This window comes from Agaricus bisporus, assembly GCF_000300575.1.
Source record: "Agaricus bisporus var. bisporus H97 unplaced genomic scaffold AGABI2scaffold_8, whole genome shotgun sequence".
NCBI lineage: Eukaryota > Fungi > Basidiomycota > Agaricomycetes > Agaricales > Agaricaceae > Agaricus > Agaricus bisporus.
In genome coordinates this window covers 600,264-625,198 of record NW_006267371.1, presented here as the reverse complement: position 1 = coordinate 625,198, position 24,935 = coordinate 600,264, and the positions used below count along the sequence as shown (strand labels likewise).

The following is a 24,935-nucleotide window of genomic DNA, read 5'->3' as shown; positions in this document are numbered from 1 at the left end:
AGCACTTACGAAAGCAAAATCTAGCAATTTGTAAAACGGGAAATAGATGCGAGGCGCAGTGAAACACCTGGTCAACACACGGAAGCAGGACGTATTCAAAAAGGCTTTGTGGTGATGAGCAAATCGGTCCGAAATGGCGGTAATTGCACTACTGTACAACTCGACCTTGACTTCGTCGTTGGTCCTTTCGAAGCGCTCATCACCAGGCCAAGAAAGTGTGATGTTGTCACAACCGGTGCCAGGTCCAACTTTCAAATAACCATAATCCCGACACTCGATGACTTCACCACCATCCTTATCCCCGGAGTCATCGAGAACCTCCTCGGCTACCCGCAATGAAATCTGAGCCATGAGCTCATTAGCTTCCTGCTGCATGTCGGGGGAAAATCCGGATCGTTCGAAGTCGCCTAGATAGTCATCAAACGATTTGTGGAAAAACTTGAAGGATTTCTTGTCAGCTTCGTTAGGAATAGGAACCTTCACGACGGAGTATATATGACGAACGGCGCCATAAGCGGCGTGCTGAGTCAATCCCATGAGATTGCATTGCAAACGAAATTTATTCGCACCCCAACGCCAATACCGCTGTGGGAGTAGTAGCCTCCTGGTGTTAACCATCACATCATGTGGAATCTTGGAGAGGATCCTCTCATACAATGCATCGAGCGGAGCCAGAGGATGATGTCTTCCCAGTCTATCACGTTTCGGACCCGCATCAATGACCACGAGGACGTCAAAAAACTGAGAGGCTGGATCTCCGTAGTATGGGTCGTCGATATATTTGACTACTATCGAAGCGTACGCGAATAGCCCTCCCGAGGCTGTGGTGATCTTCAGTAAACCATGCTTGGAGGGCCACTCTGCCTCATGCTGCAACGTAGTGTTGTTGCGTTTGATCTTTGCTAGTTCATCGCTGAGATATAATTCGACATCTTGACGCCCCTCCTCTGAATCTACCGCAATGTCCTCCTTTTTATATGCTAGTGCAACCTCGGGCTTGTCAAAGAACAGAGTGATGATGGGCTCTGGGCGACTGGCAACAATCCATACGACCGGAGACGTAGGATATTGGATGCAAAAGCCCGAGATTAGCTCGAGCAGCTCTCGCTGTGTGAGAGGATTGCTGCATTCGTCAAGGCCATCAATGAGAATCACGAATCGATGTGGATAATTGACTAAGTGGCGGATGAATGGTTCAACTATGAACTTGTTGAACTGGGTTGGTAGCGCTCTTCGAAAGAGAGCTGGATCTCTAGTGATTTCGTTCCGAATGAATTCACGATAGGGCTCGCACTTGACAGCGAGCTGATACGCAATGGTCGCGAAAGTTTTGGATCCATCTTTACGTTCGTCCGTGCAAAAAAAAACTGAAGCAACGATGACACCAGGGGCATTTTCAGCGACGATCTGCATGATTGCCGACTTTCCAACTCCAGCGTGGCCGACTATCCAACGCATCTTTTCTTTGTCACTGCACTGGGCAATGAAATCCAAGCACCGTTGTATGATCGCAAGTCTCGTCCCGGGGTGACATCGCGGGGGTGGATAACGGTCGGAAGAATCAAACTCAGCTCCACGTATCGTCTCCTGGAGAAGCTCTTTCATGACTGACAGAGAAATTATCGTAAGCAAAGGTGCAACGGAAATACAACGAGAAATTTCCTCACAGTTATCCGAGGTGGCGTTGATGTCGACAAATGTACTACCCATGACAGAAAAATCATGAGATCGATTGAACATGCCTCGGCCTTGATCCTGCTGATGCGACGGTGAGTTGCGAACTCGACGTATAAAAGCAGGAGAAGAACACTCACATATTGCCCTTGAGGAGCCGAGCCGGAATGAGACGGCGCGATTGCCTGACCTTGAAGAAACTGAGATGTAGCAGGGGGTACCAGCTGCGTGGGTTCTGGTCTCAACGAAGAGTATTGTTTACCCGAGCCTTCCAAATGTTGAGTGCTAGCGGAGGGCTTTAGAGGTTGGGAACTCGGAAATCGAACAGGTACGGCCCGAGAATCGGTGCCGGAATGGGCAGAAACAGTCGATGTTGGTTGACAAAAGGCGAACACTGGAGAGAGAGGGATTTCCGGAAGTTCGGCAGGCACGTCTAGTCTTCTTGTATCATCCTCCGGCAAAGCAGGATGCTCGCGGGAAGGCGGACGGCGCAGAGACGGCGTGCGAGGGGAGGTGGAAGAAACACGATCTGTACGGCTCGGCGAAGACTTGTCTGACATCCTGTAGGGTGAGGGAAGAAGGGAAGGGAATAGAATGGCTCAGGTGGATGAAGTGACCACCTCTCATCATATAAGAACGCTTTAAAACACAGCCCATCAGACTATGCTTCGAATTCACATGGCGAGAGACATAGATAATGGCCCATTACCAGTCGTACCGTTGTTTGCCCTGTCTCCTCTTAATTGCAAAAGACGCTTTGGTCTTGACTCTTCAAGAAATAAGAGTACAAGTCGGATTTTGACACCAATACAGGAAGAAACCGGAGGCCCTGGTATCCCAACATTTGACCATAGAGCTGCCAGGCGTCTGTTACAACCAATCGAAAGCCGCACCACTAAATCTGTAGAGATACATCAGCGCTGCCGTCTCTCCCAATTTCCAACGAAGAAACAATTAACTTCGTTTAGTAACGCTGTTCCATAAGACGGTGATGTTGAAGTCTATTATTGCTGAACGACAATTCTTGAACCTCGCTCCCACAACCGGACGGTAAAATTTGAAGTTCAAACGTTCCCTGACTCGAGACGAAATGATCGTCTACAAGGCCAACGACGGTCGTATCGTCCAGCATGAGCGACGAGGATTGCAAGGCAGTGTTGTGCCGTGTGCGGCTACGCAGCTTTGACAGCTGATGCAGATGGCATCCGAGCAGCAGATACCAGCAGCTGCCATTTACCGCTGATGGTTCTCACGCACCGGGATGCTCTCACAGGCTCCCAGCCCAGCGGTTTGAGTACCTTTCGTCTCATCCTGTTGTCCCTCGTTTCTTTCAACCACTTGATGTGCCACTTTCCCACTGGTATGACATGTCCTTTCACCGTCGCGCCGGTACTGCACCATCGGAAGGACGATTAGACAACGAGATAAAATCAGTACAAATATATATAATATTCATTACGCGCCAAAACAGAAGATACACCATTCGCTAATAGACGCAAAAGAAGAAAAAAAAGAGCAAACGAAACAAAAAAAACGAGTATATACGTATATAATGCAAAAGTACGACCATACAAAACACACTGAGAGGGATACGATAGTCAAAAAGTCAAACACGATTCAGCACGATCCAGAAGAGAAAAGTATAATAACATGTTTTTTTCGGTGAGGACTCACAAGAGAACACAAGAACGAACTGAATTTTGTGAAAGAAAAAGAAATTATTTTGTGATTAAAGATCGACAAATCTTCGTCCTCTTCTTATTGGTACCTTCGATCTCAACCCAAGAAACAACGAAAAACGAACAAAAGAGTAATGGAAAGGAGAGAGAGATAGATGTGTTATACTGAACTATAGCTCCCTGTAGAAAAATAAAGGTAAAAGTCAGAGACGAGGCCGCACGCCTGTAGTTGTATACGCACAGATCCTAGCTTGCCAATCCCCACTTCCAGTTGCCAAAATGCTTCCCGCCGGACTCAAATCGATTGAAATAACTATTCTGGTTTAGAGATCGCAAAGAGACGTGAAGACTAAACACATACCGGAATTTTTGTGACCTTGAAGCATACACTGCACGACCGCATTCTTCGCATCCCAAAACTGCACACCACGATCTTTGGAACCTGAAACCACCCACTGGCCATCATGCGAAACTGCCACACTCAACACGTAATCCTGCGGACCCACGTCAGGCAAAAAAAAAAAAGGAAAGGAAGGAAAGAGAAAACGCACCTTGTGTCCATTGAAATTCATCGTACAAGGACTTCCTTTTTCATCTCTCTTCCCATCCTTGGCCCTCTTCACAAGCGCAGCACTAGGCCCTCCTCCCCCACCAAGAGCACTAACATCCCAATATTTCAACGTCTTATCCAGACTCCCACTCACAAGTCCCTTCCCATCAGGCGTGAAAGCGACGCTGTAAACGCTATCCCTATGCCCTCTCAGCCTCTCTACCAACACTCCTGTAGCGACGTCCCAGATCCGTACGACGGTGTCTAGACTTCCAGCAGCGACATACTGTCCATTCGGACTGATAGCCACTGATGTCACGCCCGCATCGTTATTCAAAGAATCATGATCGTTGATAGTCAGGACCTTTGACGTTCCATCGACCATATCCCAAATCCTTGCTGTTTTGTCACCGGATCCAGAAACAATAAGACGACCATCAGTTGAGAAATCCAATGAGTAAATTTCTTGTTGGTGACCATCAAACACATTGCGAATCCGTTTCTTGCCGATATCCCAAATCTATCATCGTGTTATGAGTGTTTGGAAAGAGATGCTGCAATAAGTGATTCTTACACGGATTTGTTTATCCTCTGCTCCCGTTGCAAGGAACTTGCCGTCAGGACTGAAACACACGCTTCGAATGTAGAGATCTCCAGATTTCCCGGCAGCTTCATCGACCAGAACACTAGTAATAATGTTATCAATGTCAACGAATTGAGACTCGGAGAAGCCGATGGCTGACATACCATGTCTTCTGACCCGTTTTAGTATCGTAGATTTGAGCCGTTCGGTTGCATCCCGTCGCGAGATATTTGCCATCAGCCGAGAATCTGACGCAGCAAACAACACTATAAAAGACCGATCAGAACGGAGACAAGACGCGACATGTGCTAACGGACCTTTCGTGCATCAAGGTGTGCACCAAGGAAACATCAAGCTGCCTCTTGACTTTGGGGTTGAAGATCGCGAACCAATCTGTTCCTTCCTTTTTCAAGTCAGGTGCCACGGTGTGTATGTCAAGATCATCCGGGAAACCTTGATTGGCACTCGCAGGAGGGCCAATGGCCCCGACACCTGGGCCCGTTGTGGGGTGACCTGAAGATGGACCAGAGAGGGGAGGTGGACCGCCAGGACCTGTATGCAAACCGGGACCTGTGTGAGTCGGGATAATGGAATCGGCTGGGCCAGGTGGTGCGGGGCCGCCATAAGCACCTGGACCTGGGGGCGGAGGAAGTTTGGGCGTGGGTCCTCCGCTGGAAGGTCCAACACCCAAAGTACCCAATGATGGGCTGAAATGGTCTAAGCAACAACAGGAACGTTAAAGGGGTGGATCTCATATGATATCGTTTCACAAGGAAACTAACCAGGTCGGTCACTTTTCATTCTATCATTCTTCGACCTTTTAGTGTCCCTCCCGTCAGGAATTCTATCCCTATCCCTGTCCAACCTTTCCCTCTCTCTATCCCTTTCGCGCTCGCGTTCCCTATCCATTCTGTCTCTTTCTCGTTCACGATCAGCCAAACCCAGGCCTCTATCTCCCAACGGACCGAGACCCGACCTATCTCCGATCCTCGGTTCACGCTCGATAGGCCTCTCTCGTGCATAGTCTCTCCCGTATGGTGGCTCACCGGCCGGAGGGTAGGGGGGGCCGCCCACGAGCGCGCCTCCTGGACCGATCTGGCTAGGGGCACCAGGGCCAGAGCTTATTCCTGGACCAGCAGGCGGGGGACCACCAGCACCACTTGTGGCGGCAGCCAGTTGTTGTCTCGTTGTCAAAAGCTCACTCCGGAGCCTACCCAATTCGTCCTCAAACTGTTGTCTCACTTTGTTGTGCTGCGCTTCGAGATCATACAGAGATTGTCGGATGATGTTCAGTTCGTTGACTTGTTGCACCACTACACAAGGCCGTTAGCGCGCGACCCAAAAAAAAAAAAAGAAGTTGCAAGTAAGACGGACCTTTTCCTTCGATCTCATCCTTCTGGTTCCTGACGACATTGGCTTCTGTGAGAGCCGAGTCGAATTCTGCTCTGATGCTGTCAAACGCCTCGTTTAGGCGAGTATGGCTATGGGGTTGACTCTGGCCCTGCGTGGGGGGTCCTGTGGGCTGGAGGCTGCGATGCTATCCATCAGTTAGCTAGCGACTTCCCGGGGAAAGAAGCAGATAATACATTGTAGATGGTACTTGCGGACATGTGGACGTGTCCGGGGTGGGGATGGGGTAGTGCGACTGATTCGCCCACGGCGCAGCCTTATATAGGCAACCCCCAGAAATTTCCCACACTCGACTTGCCGCCGGTATTTCCTTTCTCAGCCGCAGACTCCCAGCATCTCGCTGGATCTCGCGCGCCATCGCTCGCGATTGTTTGGCTCTCAGAAAAATACACCTGGGCAGATCGCATCGCCCGATTGCTGCTCAACAAACAACATCTGGGATTCCCACGTACAGCCACATCAACAGTTATTTATACTCCGCGACGTTGGGTCCAGTAGGTCCCATTGGGCCACTCATACTCGGCGATGCTCTTCTCCCGCATTTCGATGCTAGGAACGGGGAAAAGTAAGGATCTTTATCACTGTCACCAACAACGTGTTGACATACCTGTATCCTTCGTTAGGATTGTTGGGAACGTTGTATCGCCCTTTATCATTGATCGAACACGGGGTCACAAAATGCTCGTGCAGATGGTCGACATATTCCAAGACGTTCCTTTCCATAGATCCCGATACGGCAATGTAATCAATCAAACTGAAAGAAGCGTCACAAAAATGGAACCAGATTGCAGGTTCAGCTTACCTCAGATGAATCACATATTCGCACAGACCCACACCTCCAGCATGTGGACAAACGACCACACCAAATTTAGCCGCCATCAACAACACGCTCAAAACCTCACTAACACCCGCAAGACGACAAGAGTCAATCTGACAAACATCAATAGCTTGAGCTTGCAACAGTTGTTTGAACACCATTCGATTATGAGCGTGTTCTCCCGTCGCCACTCCAATCCCGTGAGGCTTCAGTGCTTTGCGAATGGCCGCATGTCCGAGGATATCGTCTGGAGCAGTTGGCTCTTCAATAAACCTACATATTTTATATCAATCAAATACAGATCATTCAATCATCGTCATCAGACACTCACCATGGTTTGATCGGCTCTAATTTCTTGACATAGTCAATAGCCTGCTGAACATCCCAAACCTGATTCGCATCAATCATAAGCACGCTCCCCGTAGGACCCGCATTCTTTCCCTCAAGTTCTTTACTCCCAGGATCCCGCTTAACAGTCGCATATTGCGGATCATCAATAATAGAACGAATAAGTGTTCCTCGTCTAAGATCATCATCCACATTCGCTCCCACTTTCATTTTGAAATGATTGAACCCAGCAGCAAGTGCTTCTTTCGTCAGTCGAGCCACTTTCTCATCCGTATACCCTGTTCAACACATCAGCATATATATATAAACCGAACACGTAAAGAATAACATACCTAACCACCCAGCGGAAGTCACATATGCAGGGTATCTGTCAAACACATGTCAGTGATCACGCAAAAATAAAGGCAACCCAACCTAAAGTGAACATCTCACCCTACTTCTCTAACCTTTGCTTCCCTGTCTCTCTTCCCCGCTTCTTTTTCTCTCAACATTTGTAGCGCTTCCTCCTTGGTAATCGCATCAGATATATACCTCCACGCCGCCGCCTTAACAAATTCCTCCTAAAAATAAAATAAGAAAAACATATGTTATCGTCCAATGAACAAAACACCAAAAACCAATAAAGGGCGGACAAGAGTATTTCCCTTTCAACTCACAGGTGTAAAATCCACAATCAACTTCCACAACGGTTTCCCCCTCACCCTCGCCAACAAATCCCAAATCGCATTCCCCACAGCTCCCAACGCAATATGCACAACACCTTTCTCCGGTCCAATCCATCTCATCTGAGGATCCGAGTTCAACCAATCCCAAGTTTGACCCATGTTCTCGAATAGACTTTCGATATCTTTATCGATCAGTTTTGAGGCTAGTTGGGAGATGGTGGTGCAGACGATGTCGTTACCGCGACCGATGGTGAAGGTCATACCATGACCGCGGAGAGAAGGTGAGGATGTGAAGAGGGTGATGTAGGCTGAGGAATAGTCGCAGTCAGTGTTCCTGTATTCAAGTCAGTAGGTAAGGGACCGAGTGCTCTTTTGCATTTACATCGCATCGGTACCATCCCCAGTCAAAGAGGTAGGAAACCTCACATCTATCACAAATCCATCAACTTCGCGTCTCATCATACTAAAAACAAACACGCACCATGAGTTTCAAAACCAGTTATCTTAATCGACATTGATATCACCACTTATTAAACAAGTGTTCGAAATGTGAGAGAGAGAGTTAGTTATTTGAAAAGCCGAAAGTGCATCAAGACCGAGAGCTTTATATACTCAAAAGGTCTTTTCTTTTCGAATCGTGGAAGCTCGAAGTCCAGGACACGGAGCCTTGGGAGCGCCATCGTGCGCCATTTCTGATCCAATGACCAAATCGCCAGCTAATCCGGCACGGACAGGCGCATCGAAATCGGACCGGCACGGACCGCTTTTCGAACCTTTCCTCAACTGTTCCACTGCGCTGGAATTTTAGGCCAACAATTTACGTGAATGCCAAGGATTTTGTATAAAATGTCCTGTTTTCCGAACGTTCATGTTGAGATTGATTCGGACACACCAGGGAAACAACTTCTTGGAAATCAGCATCTTGTGTTGTAATCACAAAGTAACACGAACCTAACATTTCACCTACCTCACTTCACTTTCAAGTCAATGATCCACAGATGCGCCCACAAAAGTACGTCACTTATCAATCCGGCTAACAGTAATCTGACACAGTTTCGAGAGTCCGGACGAGACCGTTATTTCCTTAGGTTCTTACCGGCGCAATGGTACCTCCGATGTCTGCACTAAAAATCTTATACAAGGGCTAGCTGACGTCTTTACTTAACGGGACCTCTGTGAACCCTAAGGGTACGTAAATTATTACTCGAAAATCGACCAAAAAGGTCGACAGATTACAAATCAATTCGTGAGAAGATATGACTCGGGTTGTAGTATTTGATGTGCGAAATGATAAATATATATCATCCGATTGCATAGACTATTACATATCTTAACCCCGATCTAGCCACCCCTCAAAATCAAGTATATGACCTTTTTCATAGTTATCTATACCATTTTGTATGTAGTTGCCCAGACAAAATATATGTGAAATGAGGGTTGATCAGATCATTATTATATGCATAATATCAACATTGATATAGGCTAAAATGTCGGCAAAATACTATCCAAAATAATTTATTCTAACCTGATAATGTATTTATTAACTCTTCTTTTCTATTACTTAGACTCGACATATTGAACCCTTCCAAGTTACACAACAACTAATTATTTAAACTACAGAAGACGTCTCACGTTTTACTCATGGCTACTGAAATTTGACTTAGGGTTGATATATGCTCACACTCAAGTATATTTGAACTTATAACTCAATATTGATTTTTCACTTATTCACTACTTACTTGGCTTTAAGTCCAATGACGTGATCAAAGGTTTTGTATTTTGTTCAGCCCGCGGGGTACGGTCACGTGATCTGAGATCCAAAGTCCACGATGACATCAGTCATGGGGTATATGGCGCACTAAGAGAAATAACTATTAATCTAGTTACGTGGCTCAAGGGTTAAGCAATTTATTGATTGAAGTCCCTGACCCGAAGTCATGGGTTCAATTCTCGATGGTGTCAATATTTTAAATTCACCTTTGAAATAAAATACTAACTACCAAGGGTGCGTAAATATCTGCTATATTACATGTAGTAGTAAACTACTAAGAATATAATAGTACTCGAGAAAAAGTCAAATTAGGCCTTGCCAGAAAAACATCGTTCCGGTGCGTAGTTTATCATTTACCACGCTTATATCAATTAAATATAGCCCATATGGTCTCACAGTGGACCCACATGACTGGCACACAAATTAAAGTGAAAGTGTGTTTCGTGCTATCGCACACAACATCTAATTGCTACCGCCAGCTAACCATCGGGTTCTGTCACGAGCTTGTCTATCTGTTCAATCATCTATCTACACTAGATGATACGAATACCCTCCCTCTACAATCGGAAAAGGGCCTTTCACTCCATAGTCAGTCCACTCTTTACGACAATCATCCATCAGAGACATTGCCCGTTCATAATCTTCGTCATCCACTGTGCCCATCTCATCAGCACGAAGATAGTTAAAAAGCATCTCTGAGTATTGCGTATACTTATCCCAATTTTGTGCCTCAATCTCATGCGCCGCTATTTCTTCTTCGGTCAAGTCAAGAGGACATGGTACTTCAGCCGCGATCCGACAGTATTTACCGAATTCTTGCCAGTTTTGTTGAATCCTGATTAGCGCAGTACGCAACGGGATAGGCCCTTCCGCAATGCATCGAGTACATGAGAAGCCAAGGTGGTCGATTGGAGCATAATGGGTCATTGCCATGGCCTCTCCTCTTTCTTTATGCATTTCGCAACTGGTTTGGTATACGGAGTGACGAAAGGCCAACCTGAGCTCAAGATCCATATACTCCTTCCCTTCCGGAGACATCTCATCATAGTTGTCCGGTAGAGTTGGAATCAGGCCCAGCTTGACACCATCTGGTTTCTCGGAGAAGGCCACGTATGTCGGCAACGAGCATTGTTGGAAATACGGCTCGACAGTGGAAAATTGCCAGTCAATGATACCTTGGATGGATGGTGGCCCTTCAGGAGATACGATAAGATTTCCGAGACTAAGGTCTGGGTGAGATAACACAGGTTCTGATAGTTTGCCATCGGGCACAATGAAAGGCGCAAGTCGGATGCAGAGTTCAAGAAGACGGCGTAGCTGTGGGATGTCCGATTTCTTCGATCTTGGCTGAGGGGGACCGAAACCAATGCCCGCATCGAGAGCCTTTAATTGAAAGGTTGCAGCACTTGTCAAATATGATCCTACATCCGGCCCTGTAAAAAACGTGGTGAGATCTTTGTTATTCCATCTAACAAATGCTTACAAGGTCCCCTATCACACTCGATATCCGCATAGGCTCCACGGTACCATTGAAAATTTGCTGTTGGTCCTATTTTATACTTTTGGGAAAAGTATTCACTGCTCGGAGGTTTTACCTGGGGGGAAGGATCCGAAGGGTAAATGAGTGCTTGACCAGGAGGATAGAGAGGTCTATCTCGTAGCTCTGGGGAGACGTCTTCTGTGAAATATATTGAACCATACTGACTGAAGGGCCGACATAGTAGCGCTTGTTCCATGGCAAAGACGCTATCGATTGCCGCACGAACAGTCTTGCCCTTAATCTTCCTCCATCTTGACCCAAGAGTAACACCGGGAATATACTCCAGTATGATGTAAGGACTCTCTACTGGGTTGGAGTATGATGCGTTCCATGCAAGAACCTGTAAGATACCAAAATCAACCGAATCGGCTACCAGAGGCAAAAGCAGTGGCCTAACCTTGGGTAACTTGGGCAAAGTGTCGAAACTACCCCACTGCTCACGGATATATTCCATTGTGGCGACCTCACTTTTAGTGGTTCGTTCGACATTACCGACGATCGGGCATGGAATACGGACTAGAGCTTCTTTGCTGTTGTCAAACCGGAGAAGAAAAACCTTGTTGAATGCACCTGACGTCGAATTAAGCCATATAATCTTGAGTGATTGAAAAGTTCAAATACCCTCGCCAATTTTCGTAAATTCGGTACAACGTTGGGCGGACAGGCAGCGAGACGCGACCTGCTCCAAAGCAGTCACGTTGAAAGGTGTGCATCTTAGACTTAACTCTGTGTAACGCCGAATAAGCCCAGATAGAACTAAGAACAGAACAGTATACCTTTTTCTTCATTCTGTAGGAAGCGTCCATCGGTGTAAGCAAAGAGTGGGTGCCTGCCCTCTTTGGGAAAAGCAGAAAAGTTACGTTTGGAAGGATGTAAAACAGGTGTAAGTGTTCCTCGAAAGGTCAGTAAATGGATGACGTAGCGGCGAGAAGAAGCGAGCATGAAAACAAAAATGCACATTCAGTCGGATTCAACATAGTCACATGTTCAAGTTCGGACTCAGTGGCTACATGCATCTAGACAAGATGGTACGAATATCCCCCCTCTACGATCGGAAAAGGACCTTTCACCCCGAATTCAGCCCATTCTTTACGACAATCGTCCATTATAGACACAGCCCTTTCAAAATCGCTGTCATTCACTATCCCACTCTCATCGGCACGAAGATAGTTGAAAAGCATCTCCGAGTATTGCGTATACTTCTCCCAATTTTGTGCCTCTATTTCATGCGCCGCTATTTCTTCTTCCGTAAAATCAAGAGGACAAGATACTTCGGGTGCGATACGACAATATTTTCCTAGCTCTTGCCAGTTCTGTTGGATTGTAATCAGCGCAGTACGCAGCGGGATGGGCCCTTCTGCAATGCATCGAGTGCAATAAAAGGCAAGTTGGTCGATGGGGCAATAGTAAGCCATTTTTAGAGCTTTCTCTCTCTCTCTATACTCCACACACTTCATTCGGTATACGTTCTGACGTGTAGCCAACCTGAGCTCAACATCCATGAACTCCTTCTCTTCTGGGGACATCTGATCATAATTGTCTGGTAGAGTTGGAAACAGGCCGACCTGGACACCACCTATCTTCTCGGAGAAAAGTATGTATCTTGGAATTGAACACTGCTGAAAATACGGTTCAATGGTGGAAAATTGCCAGTCAATGATACCTTGGACGGAGGGTGGTCCGTCAGGAGACACAATAAGATTCCCGAGACTGAGGTCTGGGTGAGCAAGCACAGGTTCAGATAGTTTGCCATGGGGCACAACGAAAAGTGCGAGTTGGATACAGAGTTCCAGAAGACGACGCAGCTGCGGGATATCCGATTTCTTTGATCTTGGTTGAGGGGGGCCGAAACCAATGCCGGAATCAAGCGCCTTCAACTGGAAGGTCGCAGCACTCTTCAAATATGATGCCACGTCTGGCCCTACACAAACACGTTGAGATGTCTGTTATTGGGTCTAACAAACGCTTACAAGGTCCTCTATCACACTCGATATCCGCATAGGCACCACGGTACCACTGACGGTCAGCCGTCGGTCCTATTTTATACTTGCGAGAGAGATAACCACTACTTGGGGGCTCTGCCTGTGGAGTGAGGTCCGGAGGATAAACGATATTTCGACCAGGAGGATAGAGAGGTCGGTCTTGTAACTCTGGAGAGACGTCTTCTGTGAAATATATCGATCCATACTGACTGAAGGGTTGATATAATAGTGCTTGTTCCATAGCAAAGATGCTATCCATTACCGCAAGAACAGGTTTGCCCTTCATTTTCTTCCATCTCGACCCCAGAGTAACACCGGGCGTATACTCCAGTATGATGTATGGACTCTCTACGGGATTGGAGTATGATGCATTCCATGCGAGGACCTGTGAGATGCCCAAATCCATTGAGTCGGCTACCAGAGTTGGAGGAACACAGTGTGAGTACTAACCTTGGGCAACTTTGGCAAATCATCGAAAATACCCCATTGCTCGCGGATATATTCCATTGTGGCGACCTCACTTTGTATGGTTCGCTCGACATTACCGATGATTGGACATGGGATACGGACTAGAGCCTCTTTGTTGTTGTCAAAGCGGAGAAGGAAAACCTTGTTGAATGCACCTTATGTACAACTCCATCATCATCCGAACTGAGTGAAAAATCTACATACCCTCGCCGATTTTGGTGAATTCCGTGCAACGTTTGGCGGACAAACAGCGCGAAGCAACTTGCTCCAATGCGGTCACGTTGAAAGGAGAGTACCTGAGACCGAGTTCTACACAAGTCCGAAAGGCTCAATCATTTGTACTAGGTAGCATTAAGAACACTGTACCTATCTCTTCATTGCGTAGGAAACGTCCGTCGGTATAAGCAAAGAGTGGGTTCCTGCCCTCTTTGGGCTGTGTAGTAATGGTACGTTTGAAATGACGTACAACAGGTGAAAGCGTTCCTCGAAAGGTCAACACATGGATGACGTAGCGACGAGAAGTAACGAACATGAGAATGAACAATGGATCATGTTCTGTCTGGAATTTTATATAGTAATCACATGTCCAGGCTCAGGTTCGATACTGGACCCACTAACCATGCATCACATCATGAAAGAATTCGGCGAGGGAAGGGGACGGTGAAGAAGGAGCCGTGGGGCATCGCAAAGTTCACTCGCCGGAAAACCCTCCCTATCTAATATCATGAAACTTGAGAATTATGTATGCCATTCGGTGCGACTATCATTGTCAGTGTTACCCATATGTGCTCCCTGGTTGGAGAGCCGTCGGAGACCTTGTAGGGTGGGAAGAACTAGAAGACGGTTGGGAATCTGTCATAACCACTTTTTAAGAAGCGCCGGGTGAAATGGCCGCCTACAACAACTTGCTGTGCATTTTGAACCTCATCGAATCCTTTCATTTCTCTTTCCCTCCATCCTTTCTGCTATGCAAATCATCATTGTCACTCAGTACTACATGACAAGAAGGCAGCTGCGAGTATCAGAATCAACTATGTCCTAGCTTATACTCCGAATCTCCGTTCAACCTCCTCCCGTTTCGGCATACTATCCACCGTCCCTGCTCGTTCAACACACATCGCCGCCGCCCGCGTAGCCACTCTCAATAACCGTACAACATCAAGTTCCCGTATCTCCCGCCCCTCAAACGACATGAGCTCTCCCATAAAATATCCCGCAAACGTATCTCCAGCTCCGGTGGTATCGACAACTGGACCCTCTAAACGCGCAGCTGGTGCGAACGCCAGAGATATTCCATTGCCGATAGCGTAAACACCTCCAGCACCAAGTGTGCAGACAATACGTGTTTTGCTGAGTGCCGGTTGATTAACCAAGTTTTGCAAAATATTCCGAACATCCTCCTCCTCCTGGACATCTTGCGAAGGATCCAACGACGCCAATAATAACCTAGCCTCCAATTGATTGACAATAAGCCAATCAATCTTATTCCACGGGAAACCAACGATTTCGTCTTTATGAAGCATCGGAGAGGGATTAAATATCGTCACAAGTTTTTCTGCAGATTCGATAGCCCTCAATGTCGATTTGAGGTTTATTTCGTTTTGTAATAGAACGTGTGTAGTTTCTGAAGGCCATGATTTATCTTGTACTTCGATGAGTTCACTGTGATTTGCTCCAGGAAATAACACTACATTTAATTGAGTGAGGACGACTGAACGAATGCATATAGTAAAGGTTATATACATACCAATACTATTCTCTCCATCATCAGCAACTTGAATAATCGCTCTCCCCGTCGCTCTCTCCTACAACCAAAACAAAAATCTCAAAAACAAAAACAAAAACAAAACAAAACGAAAAAACATACATTATCCAAAAACAAAAAATCATTCTTCAAACCCCATTCACTCACCAACCTCTCTCTCAACCCTTTCCCAGCATCATCATCCCCAACAGTCCCATAAAAACTCACTTTTCCTTGATCTCCTCCTCCAGTAGCCAAAGCGAGTGCTACAGCCTGATTGAACCCTTTTCCTCCCATACGTTGTTGAAATCCATGAGATGATATCGTTTCTCCCGGTCGAGATATATGCGATACTACGTCTAGCTTGAGAGCGAATTGAGTTGTGAAAATGACAAGCGGACGAACCATAATAGTACTCATCAACGTCTAATTCTTGAGATTAGAACGCGTAGCGATTCTGTATTGAGAGACATACTGATCGACCCTCGAACGAGACAATGAGGCATTTCAGGGGATATGAGTGAGAGAGCTTCCAGAGCTGGCAAACTTAACTTACTCACACTGGTCACTATCTAATCACATGCAAATCAAAAACGCCTATCAAACTCATATCTCATATCACCCCCAGGAAAAAATACCGCATATATATAATATATACATAACGCTAATATATGCACATATCAAGTGTACACCGAAACTACTAATACTAAATATCAAAAGAAAAGAAGAAAAGAGTTTTTCATCGCAATGCGGGTAACCGGGTAAAGAAAAACCTCACCAAAAAAAAAGAAAAGAAAAAGAAAAAAAACGTCCATTCACTCATCGTATTCATCGTATTCATAGTATTCATCGCTCACCTCCTCACCAAAAAAATAAAATAATATACTCAAAACCCCAAAACGCTCTTCTAAACTAATTCACAAAATAAAAGGAAAAAAGAAAGGAAAAAAAAAAGTTTTTTTGGGGCGAGGGATGGGGACACAAAATCGAAAAAAAATATCACTTATCCATCGCAAACAACTCATCATCATCCACATCTCTCGGTCTCAACGGACTTCCCCCACTCCCATGTCCTCCAACACCACCACCAGGTATAATCCCACTCGACGGCGACATATACCTCCCCTTCAACAACCCAGGCGGAGTCGGACTTGTCGTACTAGTCGTATTCGCAGTACCAGTAATTGTAGTACCACCACCGGGATGAAGACTTCCTCCTCCTTTCGCCGCAGCAGAATACGTCAATCCCGCACCACTATTCATGGCATTCATATAACCTCCTTGATGACCCGTCATCATCGCACCATTATTATTATTCCCATTCTTCCCAGCCTCACTAGGCGAAGGTGTCGTATCCTCCTCCCTATTCGTCGTAAGCGGTAAAGTCTGCGGCGGCAACGACGACACTCCCCACTCCTCTCCCGCACCTGCACCCGCATTCATACCCATCATCCCAGCCATCCCAACCCCTCCTCCCACATTCGCATTTGCATTCGCCAAACCCAAACCATTATTCCCACTATTCTCAACCACAAACCCTCCACCCCCCATCCCATTCCCACTCCCCACATTCGGCGACGACGTAAGCGGCGGTAACGCATGAATCCTCGAATACCCAGCAGCAAGCCCTTGCGGTAAACTCTGTCCAGGCGCATGAGCTTGCAAAGCTCTCGTATTCGGAGACAAAAACTGTCCAGATAAGATATCTCCTTCCAGTCCTCCAGCATTGGTAGCATTAAGCCCATTTCCACCTCCCAAACCTCCTCCATTCCCACCACCACCAATACTCCCACCACCACCACCAATGCCTCCTGCTCCTCCTCCGCCGATACCAACACCAAGTCCCCCAGCTCCAGCTCCGGCCCCACCATACCCCAAACCTAACCCTCCGAGTCGTTTCCCATTATCCGAAGTCGGAATAGGTCTCGGTGCTTGCTGTTGTTGCTGGGTATGCAAATGATGAGGATGATGAAGATGATGTGCCTGATGCATAGGTTGCGTCAAATCAAAAGGCGACGGCGCCCCCCGATAACTAGGTAACTGCGACATCGGTGTCGAAGAAGAAGTATTATTAGTCGAAGACGTGAATCCATGATTGTTGGTACCCTGTTGTTGCTGTTGTTGTTGTTGTTGTCCAGACATATAATTCGCTGCCGTCGAAGACAAATTCGCATTCCCTAACGGACCACTCGACCCTCTCAAACCTCTCGACAATCCACCACCCCCACCACCGCCCATACCCAACTGCGCTTGTTGTTTCGACTTGAGATAATTCTGATGCAAACCAGGAAGGAACGCAGCCGAAGCATTGCTAGGCGCCATCATCCCAAGTGATGACGCAGCACCAGTACTTCCAATACTGATACTCAAACCCATATCATCATGTGTCCCTTGTTGACCCCCATTCACATTAAGACCTTCAAATCGAGTCACATAGGAAGTCGAAGGCGTCCCTCGATGTGAAGGTGAGCTGGGTAAAGGTCCAACGGGTGTGTCCGACCATATAGATTTGATATCGCCGAGCAATGAAGGTGCTGGGACAGAACTGGAGTATCGATGACCGAACCGATTTCCCCCAGCCGCAAGCTCTCCAGGATTCAAGTTGTTGTTGTTTGTCGGTAAAGCGGGATTATTCATTCCACCACTCCTTGACATTCTCCTGTTCCGTTCTTCGGGAGTTAATAAATCCGTAAGTGATCCGGGTATGAAATCCTCCATATCACCATCGTCAACAGTACCACCTCGCTTCTTACGAGGTCCATAATCCTCATATTCCAAATCAATAGCATATTCTCCCCGAGGATTCCCATTGAGAAGCGACGAGCGTTGAACGGAAGAAGCGAGCATTGAGAGTCCGCCTTTTGCCGGACTGGCCGATACGTCCGAATCAGCCCAACCTCTCCGTCCACCTTTCATCGCCAGCCCGGATCCTAAACTGGCAGCGACGCCTTGACCGGCATAAGAACTGCTCAAGAATACACTCTGTGAACCAGGAGCTGAGAAGGGAGAACCCGATAAGAATGCACCCTGAGGGGAAGTACCCAAATTGGCACCATTCGCATGAGAAGATCCGCGAGGAGAAGTACCAGGGGTCGAGGCGCCACCATTGAGGCCACCCGATAGCTGAGCTCGCGTGGCACTCGAAGGAGGAGAACCGATCGGACCAAAATCGGAAGGTGGCATGGTGGCGGTCACGCGAGGGGCAGAGGGTGGCAGAGCTGCGGGTGGTGAAGTTGATTTAGGCGGGCTCTGGCTATCGCTAGCCGGATCTGCGGCGTCGGCGTCAGCTTCTTGAGCGAGCGATCTGCGATGAGCAGGCGGAGCAGCCAGTTGGACACCTTCCATCTCATCAAGAGCGGCGAAGGAAGCAAATTCGGTGTCCTTGAGCGGGGGAGCCGGAGCAGACGGCGAGATCGACGCCTTGAGGGACACAAGGGGGCGATTAGAGGATGAACTAGTCGAGTTGGACGATAAAAGTCGGGTGGGAGCGGTTGAGCCCCCGCCTAGCAGGCTATTATTCCGTCCGGAAGTGTGGCTGGATTGGCCTCCTGGACCATCGCGCTTCTTCTTCCCCTCTTTCCCTCCTGCCTTTTCCGATGTTCCGGGACCAGAAGCGGCGGCAGCAGCCTGCTGGGCAGCTTTTTTATTCTTGCGGTCCATGGAGATACTCTGGCCGGGGAGGATGTGTGCGAGAGCGCATTTATGGCCAAACTTGCAGTTGCCCTTTACGAACCAGGCGCAGGACTCTTTTTGTGCGCCTGGCTCTGCGGCGGTGTGGGAGAAGGGACAGGAACTGCCGGCGGTGCATGCGCCGACTTTGAAGAATTTGCAGGGAACATGAGAGAGATCTTTAGCTGGAGATGGGTTATATTAGAAAAAAAAAAAACATAAGCAAGATTGTTAACCAATGACCCACATTTTGTGGCAGCAGAGGCGGCTTTCTGTTTTGAAGTAGACTTTTCGGATCTGTCGTGCCTGTCTCCGTCTCGATCGCGGTCGCGCTCCTTCTCGGAGTCGAGCTGAGAGGCCGAGTCTGCGGCGGGCATGAATACTGATTTTTTTTGTAGCTGGTTCAGGTACTGGCAGACTTTTTAAGGCAGAACACGGCGGGGGATGGGCTCAGAGGAGAGAAAGAGGCCCCATCGACAAAACTGGCGGCACGTGGCTGAGGTAAGCAGTAGCCTGACTGGGCTTGCACTGCTCAGCTACACAGAACTCGACAGCGTCATCCAATTTGGCTATTTATACTCTATATGTATCCTGCGCTTCACACTCCGGGCCTCCTTTGAATTGGAATGCTCATCAATGTTTCAGGGTCTTGGTTCGGGGAGCGCAATGCTATCCTGTTTCGCGCCATTTCTTCTTCTGAGCACCACCTTGACTGTAAGTGCTTCTCGTTTCCTGTTGCTGGGCGATGACGGTGACTGATCCCACGTTCGTGTTCTATGTCGTCGAACACGTCCATGATACATATTTGTGTGTTCTTGTGTGTCATATCCACAAGTCGTAGCCTAAATATTTATTTTGCTTACAAGGTCTATCTGGTCCGTTACGTTCTTCCTCACCTAGAATTGAGGGGAGTTAAAATTACTTGTAGGGGAAATCGTCAGAGGCACTTTACCGTGAGTTATCGCCGCCCTCTAGTTTGGTAATGCCGCTCAAGGGTTCACGTAGAGTCCATTACATCACTTCGCCCTTCATTATGAGCTGATATACTGATCTAGGCACGTAACTCTGATTTTGGCTGCTTACAATCTCTCGAAGGCGTTGGACAATGGATCAATTGAGTAAAGCCAGCACAAAGAATCAAATTTGAGAAAGGAAAAGTCGACTGCTGGCGTATATGGGTTTAAACATGATTTAGTGATCAGCCGTACTAGAAGATAAGACGACCGAGGTCATAGAACTCGGAACATGATAGCGCTATGATCTACACTCTAATGGAATGACACGGGAACTTGTCGAGACATAAGCGCAGCGATAAAAATAGAATCAAGTTACGATCGCGACTGAGAGTCCCCGAGGGACAAAAACTGAGCAGACCTTATATACTGTACACAGTAAGAAAAACATCATTAGTAACGTAGACTTTGTCGCCATACAAAACTCTTATTGGGAACAAGAAAAGGAGAAAACTTTATAGAACTTATAGTGAGATGTTTCGGCATTCTATTCTTCGACAGAGCCTCCCGCTTCCCTATCCTTTATGGCATCGAAACGCCTACTGCCCTTTATCGGATTTATGACCAGTCGAGGACGCTCGGTGGGTTTCGCCCAGAGTTTCAGATTGCAATAATGCTTGCCGCTTGATTTCTCTCTCCTCTCTCTCCCGTGCAAGTGTCGGTCCATTAAAATATTGTTCCCAGTAAAGAATTTCATTTTCAGCTTTCTGTATGTGTTGAGGAATCATATCCTTTCTACGTGCCTCCAGTCCCCGACGTTTACGGTGCCCACATACCACCCAATGAATTCCACGACCGTTGTACCGGGTACGCCTGCCATCCCGAACAGTCTGGTTGGGAACACTCAGATAAGCGATTTGCAAGGAAAAAGGCAAAAAGACTTGGGCTGACCTCGCTCAGAGCAAAGGCCGGATACTTCTGGTTGGGACACAATACGATACTGTTTGAATATCTCTTCATATATTTCTATTAGACCATATGATTATCATGAGGATATATAACTTCATTTGGATTGAAATTTCACCTCTTGATCTACGGACTGCCTTGGATTCCTCCTCCCTCGTTTGGAAATAGGACCTAAGATAGCTCATCAAGTTAGCACATTGAGTAATTTTAATGATATTACCCTCGCAACTGACTTAAGAATTCAATATTTGTTCAACCGTATAACCAACAAAAATATCAAACTATTCCTGGCTTTTCCTCACTTGGGTATTCGGACTTCGCGCACATCTTTTAACGTCTATGGCAATATCCTCTATGGTTATACCTACTGGGACGACTCGCTTGGCGCCTGGACCATACCTGATCGTAAGCATATCTCATACAACGGCCTCGCTCTCCGAGTCGAGCTGAGACGCCGAGTCTGCAGTGGGCATTAATACTGACTTTTTTATAGCTGGTTCATATGGCAGAACACGGCGGGGGATGGGCTTAAAGAAGAGAAAGAGGGCCCATCGACAAAACTGGCAGCACGTGGCTGAGGTAAGCAGGCATCCTGACTGGGCTTGCACTGCTCTGCTACACAGAACTCGACAGCGTCATTCAATTTGGCTATTTATATTATGTATCCTGCGCTTCACACTCCGGGCCTCCTCTCTCTACCGGACGTCATTGCACAGCTCTAAGACCCGAGCGAACTTTTGCAAACACCTCATCAGTTCTGCCAGTCTAGCCAACTCATATACACAAACAACACTCACTAGACGAAAAAAAAAAAAGGGGAATCATCACACCAACTGAAGCGTCCGCAAAGCCATCTTGGCTTCCTCCGATATCTTCCTCTCCATTTCCAGGATCCTTCTATTCGGATTGCATCTCCGACCTTTTCGATGTGATACAAAATTCGCGGTCGTTTGTGGGCTTTTGACGGATACGTATCGACCACAACGATCGCACATGAAGGAATATCCGTTTTTGCTGTCGTGGTAGACTTCGAAGGGGATGAGGATTCCTTCGATTTCGATAAGCATGGGCCCGGTGGTGGGATGTAGTGGGCGTGGTTCTGTGTCGGACGACATGATTTCCAGAGAGTGTAAGAGGGACAGAATATATATATATGTATCAATCAAGGCCAACATATATATATATATACACTTGTATACTTATATGATGTCAATGAGTAGGTGCATGTTCGAGGCGTGTTCGATGCTACCGAACATCCTTTTCAACTTATCATGTGATGGGTAGGGGTCCGATAACGGACCTCCCAATTATTCTTGGCAACCCCCGAAAGATAGATTGGCCAGTAAAAATAACGGGTTATGCAAAAACAACAAAAAAAAGGTCACAAAAACAAATGGCTAAATTGAGACAAGAGCAAGGGACCACTTACAACGTCATTAAGAAGATCCACCCGTGAAACGTCGAATGGCGCAACTTGACAGACGGACAGACAACTGAGAACTGCCAGACTCGGGGTGTACGGTTTTATGAGCTCTGAAACGGTACCAATGTCAAAGAAATGTTGAAATTGATAGGAGGCCCCGAGTACGTACCAACTTCGAACGTCTCCGCACATCCACACAGGCCCAAAAACCTTCAATGATGTCAGTCAGGGATGCCATCTTCTTGTTGAACATCAATCAAAAAAGAACGATTCATCCAACTATGGCAAATTTCCTCTTCTTACAGTATTATTCTTGTTGTTAAGTTGTCGTCTTGGTTATTATCGTCAAGAGTCGTCATCATCACGCCACTTTTATCTATGCTGCGGTACCTAATATAACTATCGAGACTCGGAAATTCTCATCAAAAAAACCCTGCTACTAGAACTTCTTCGCGCCACTCTTTTAACCGTGAAACGAGTTTGAACGGGCAGGCCAATGCTCAACGAGATTCATGATCGAACTTCGTTATACTCGAACCTTTGTTCTAGTATATCTGAAATTATCTTAATAACACTCATGATCAACAGCGGCGCAAGTCCCAAAAGAAAGAGAACTCACTGCGACGAAATGGCTGACTTCGAGACCCTGGCATCACAACATTGACGTCACTCAAGAAGCTTCATCTCTCTGACAAATAATAATAGTAACTCGTTCTTACTCGGATCACTTAACTTTCACTTCGACACTGATATCTGATGTTCGGCCACGTTCAAAACAATGATACAATCACTGGCTGTAGCTTGTAGCTTGTCGCTTCTTGTTATGTAACTACGGTGTAAATGTTGAAGCGCTAATGAGTTACAACTTGGAGTTGGTTCAAGTCGACGGTTTATTTTCACCTGGGTTCACCGCATCTTTTCATTTCACAAATCCTTATTGTTGAGACCATATTGTTCTTATCGACCCCACCGACTGATGCGCCGGTAGTACTACTAAGTCCGACCACGACATACTTAAGTAGAATTGCCTATTCAAGATTCTATCCAAGTTCGCGTGGCCCCTGGACTTCCAAATTCAGAGATGTACCTTTTATAGTGCTGTTGACAGCTCGGGTAACATCAGTATCACGGTGGGACTTATGAAAGAGGAGAGAGAAGTAATCCGATATGCGAGTCGAAATACATGTATTGAAGTAGTAATAATAATAGGCTGCCATCATTACTTGCTGAATATGATACACTGTCAACATTTCGAAGATGAAACACGTATCATTCGATTTAGCAAAGTACATGATGTTCAGGTCACATAGGTCCTGATTCCACAGTTTCATGCGCCACTCTTAGCGTAAGTGATTTTGAAGAGCTGGGTAGCATGCTCAGTTACCTCTTTAGTTGTTTTCTGACTTATAACGTCCTCAAGTACGAGCTAGAAGACAATGAGTTGTCAATTGTAGGCGGACGCGATAGACATGCCCTAGCAGCACCCACCTTTCCATTTCTATTGGTGAAGCATTGCTTCTTCTTAGGCTCAGCGTCCTCATCAGAGTCTGACTCCTTAGCATCATCATCATCCGCTCGGATCACCTGGCACAGGACTAGTAAGCCATCCGATGTCATGTAGTTGGAAATGTTTATCTAACCTACCTTGCACTCGTCAATAGACAGGGATGTCATGGCTTTGATGATCCACTTGCTATCATCTCCGTTTTCACCAGTTGTAATCTAAATATCATTTCAAATTATAATAACGCGGGATCTGAAGACCGAATACTTGCCGATACCTCGGCGCTGTCAAGGGCTATGAATTTTCCAGTGGAACGATTTTTGAATCTGTGGGTCCCATCACTAATTCGAAGTAGCTCCCACTGTAAGCAAGCGTCAAGGTCAATCTGCAGTGCCAGGTCAAGCATCCTTCACTTCAATGGACTTACCATTGCCTTTTTCATCGACACGATCGCGTCAGGTTTTAAGATATGGATAGTTTTGTCGGAGTCGTCGGAGCTAGCAACACAGAGCTTTTGCCCATTTATTATCTTGAAATATTGGTGGCCGCTGCTCTCAGGCTGTCACAAATTATGCGATTGAAAGTATATGATAACGGGTAATGCCGATCTTACGGTTGTTTCTTCCGCTGGTGGCTTATAGAAAGAAAAGCAGTCGTCGAGTCTCTGTCACGAATACATGATTGGCAGTGTGCGATAACGGGACAACATAACAAGTCATACCTTTGCAGGTTGTGAAGAAGTTGACATTGGCTGACAAACTCGAGTTTGAGTTGGACTCGATGCGATTGTAGATGAGTACTGAGCGGACCGGTAGGGAATGGATAGTACGGAGGGCATGCTTATATAGACCAAGATTGACCAAATATTTGTATCTCCTGAAAAAGCGGAGAGAATTCGATCCCATACATTGAAAGCATTGGTATTCTCATACTACGAGTCATTCATCCATTCAGTCATCCAAATTTGGGTTGCAGAAATCTGTCTAAAGCCACTTCGAATAAATTTAGATCTTCTCAAGCAGACCAAAGTGCGGGTTTGAGCGTCGCCATGTTTGTATCCTTTGTTAACGCTTTGAGTCGAATACTGCCGATCATTATCTGATCATGCTGAGGACCCCGACTTCCACGAAAGGTGCGGAGGCGTTAGAAGGAATGTGTAGTCAGCTGGACTGTTTGGCGCCTTCGTAAA

The 24,935-nt window shown here is 46.7% G+C and overlaps 7 protein-coding genes across 7 annotated transcripts; all 7 read right to left on the bottom strand.

Annotated features, from left to right (window-relative positions):
- Positions 1-3,331: 3,331 nt before the first annotated feature.
- AGABI2DRAFT_224855 (hypothetical protein) lies at positions 3,332-6,111 on the bottom strand. Its single transcript, XM_006463129.1, has 10 exons — positions 6,073-6,111; positions 5,861-6,023; positions 5,269-5,799; positions 4,804-5,203; positions 4,651-4,752; positions 4,478-4,589; positions 3,905-4,423; positions 3,715-3,847; positions 3,595-3,666; positions 3,332-3,533 (listed from the first exon to the last, which is right to left on the bottom strand). The coding sequence occupies exons 1-10, from the start codon at positions 6,094-6,096 to the stop codon at positions 3,514-3,516; spliced, it is 2,076 nt and encodes a 691-aa protein (XP_006463192.1). The 5' UTR covers positions 6,097-6,111; the 3' UTR covers positions 3,332-3,513.
- A 239-nt stretch (positions 6,112-6,350) lies between these two features.
- On the bottom strand, positions 6,351-8,278 carry AGABI2DRAFT_186852 (hypothetical protein). Its single transcript, XM_006463128.1, has 9 exons — positions 8,208-8,278; positions 8,109-8,154; positions 7,718-8,060; positions 7,494-7,621; positions 7,394-7,428; positions 7,045-7,339; positions 6,699-6,986; positions 6,504-6,650; positions 6,351-6,445 (listed from the first exon to the last, which is right to left on the bottom strand). Exons 1-9 carry the CDS (start codon positions 8,239-8,241, stop codon positions 6,367-6,369), a joined length of 1,395 nt encoding a protein of 464 aa, XP_006463191.1. The 5' UTR covers positions 8,242-8,278; the 3' UTR covers positions 6,351-6,366.
- A 530-nt stretch (positions 8,279-8,808) lies between these two features.
- AGABI2DRAFT_207850 (hypothetical protein) lies at positions 8,809-14,019 on the bottom strand (the record flags this gene model as incomplete). Its single annotated transcript, XM_006463127.1, has 6 exons — positions 8,809-8,895; positions 9,900-10,930; positions 13,008-13,404; positions 13,470-13,642; positions 13,692-13,796; positions 13,854-14,019. 5 exons carry the CDS (start codon positions 14,017-14,019, stop codon positions 10,026-10,028), a joined length of 1,746 nt encoding a protein of 581 aa, XP_006463190.1. The 3' UTR covers positions 8,809-8,895; positions 9,900-10,025.
- A 427-nt stretch (positions 14,020-14,446) lies between these two features.
- Positions 14,447-15,737, bottom strand: AGABI2DRAFT_186851 (hypothetical protein; the record flags this gene model as incomplete). The annotated part of the gene is made up of 5 exons (XM_006463126.1): positions 14,447-15,135; positions 15,235-15,292; positions 15,400-15,584; positions 15,637-15,657; positions 15,707-15,737. 5 exons carry the CDS (start codon positions 15,735-15,737, stop codon positions 14,531-14,533), a joined length of 900 nt encoding a protein of 299 aa, XP_006463189.1. The 3' UTR covers positions 14,447-14,530.
- A 493-nt stretch (positions 15,738-16,230) lies between these two features.
- On the bottom strand, positions 16,231-19,277 carry AGABI2DRAFT_120013 (hypothetical protein; the record flags this gene model as incomplete). The annotated part of the gene is made up of 2 exons (XM_006463125.1): positions 16,231-19,085; positions 19,148-19,277. 2 exons carry the CDS (start codon positions 19,275-19,277, stop codon positions 16,231-16,233), a joined length of 2,985 nt encoding a protein of 994 aa, XP_006463188.1.
- Positions 19,278-21,616: 2,339 nt separating this feature from the next.
- Positions 21,617-21,955, bottom strand: AGABI2DRAFT_194093 (hypothetical protein; the record flags this gene model as incomplete). The annotated part of the gene is made up of 1 exon (XM_006463124.1): positions 21,617-21,955. A coding segment is annotated over one exon (337 nt), but the record flags the coding sequence as incomplete, so codon positions are not given.
- Positions 21,956-23,565: 1,610 nt separating this feature from the next.
- AGABI2DRAFT_194092 (hypothetical protein) lies at positions 23,566-24,569 on the bottom strand. Its single transcript, XM_006463123.1, has 7 exons — positions 24,468-24,569; positions 24,360-24,410; positions 24,174-24,305; positions 24,018-24,107; positions 23,887-23,964; positions 23,731-23,826; positions 23,566-23,668 (listed from the first exon to the last, which is right to left on the bottom strand). Exons 1-7 carry the CDS (start codon positions 24,492-24,494, stop codon positions 23,570-23,572), a joined length of 573 nt encoding a protein of 190 aa, XP_006463186.1. The 5' UTR covers positions 24,495-24,569; the 3' UTR covers positions 23,566-23,569.
- Positions 24,570-24,935: the final 366 nt, after the last annotated feature.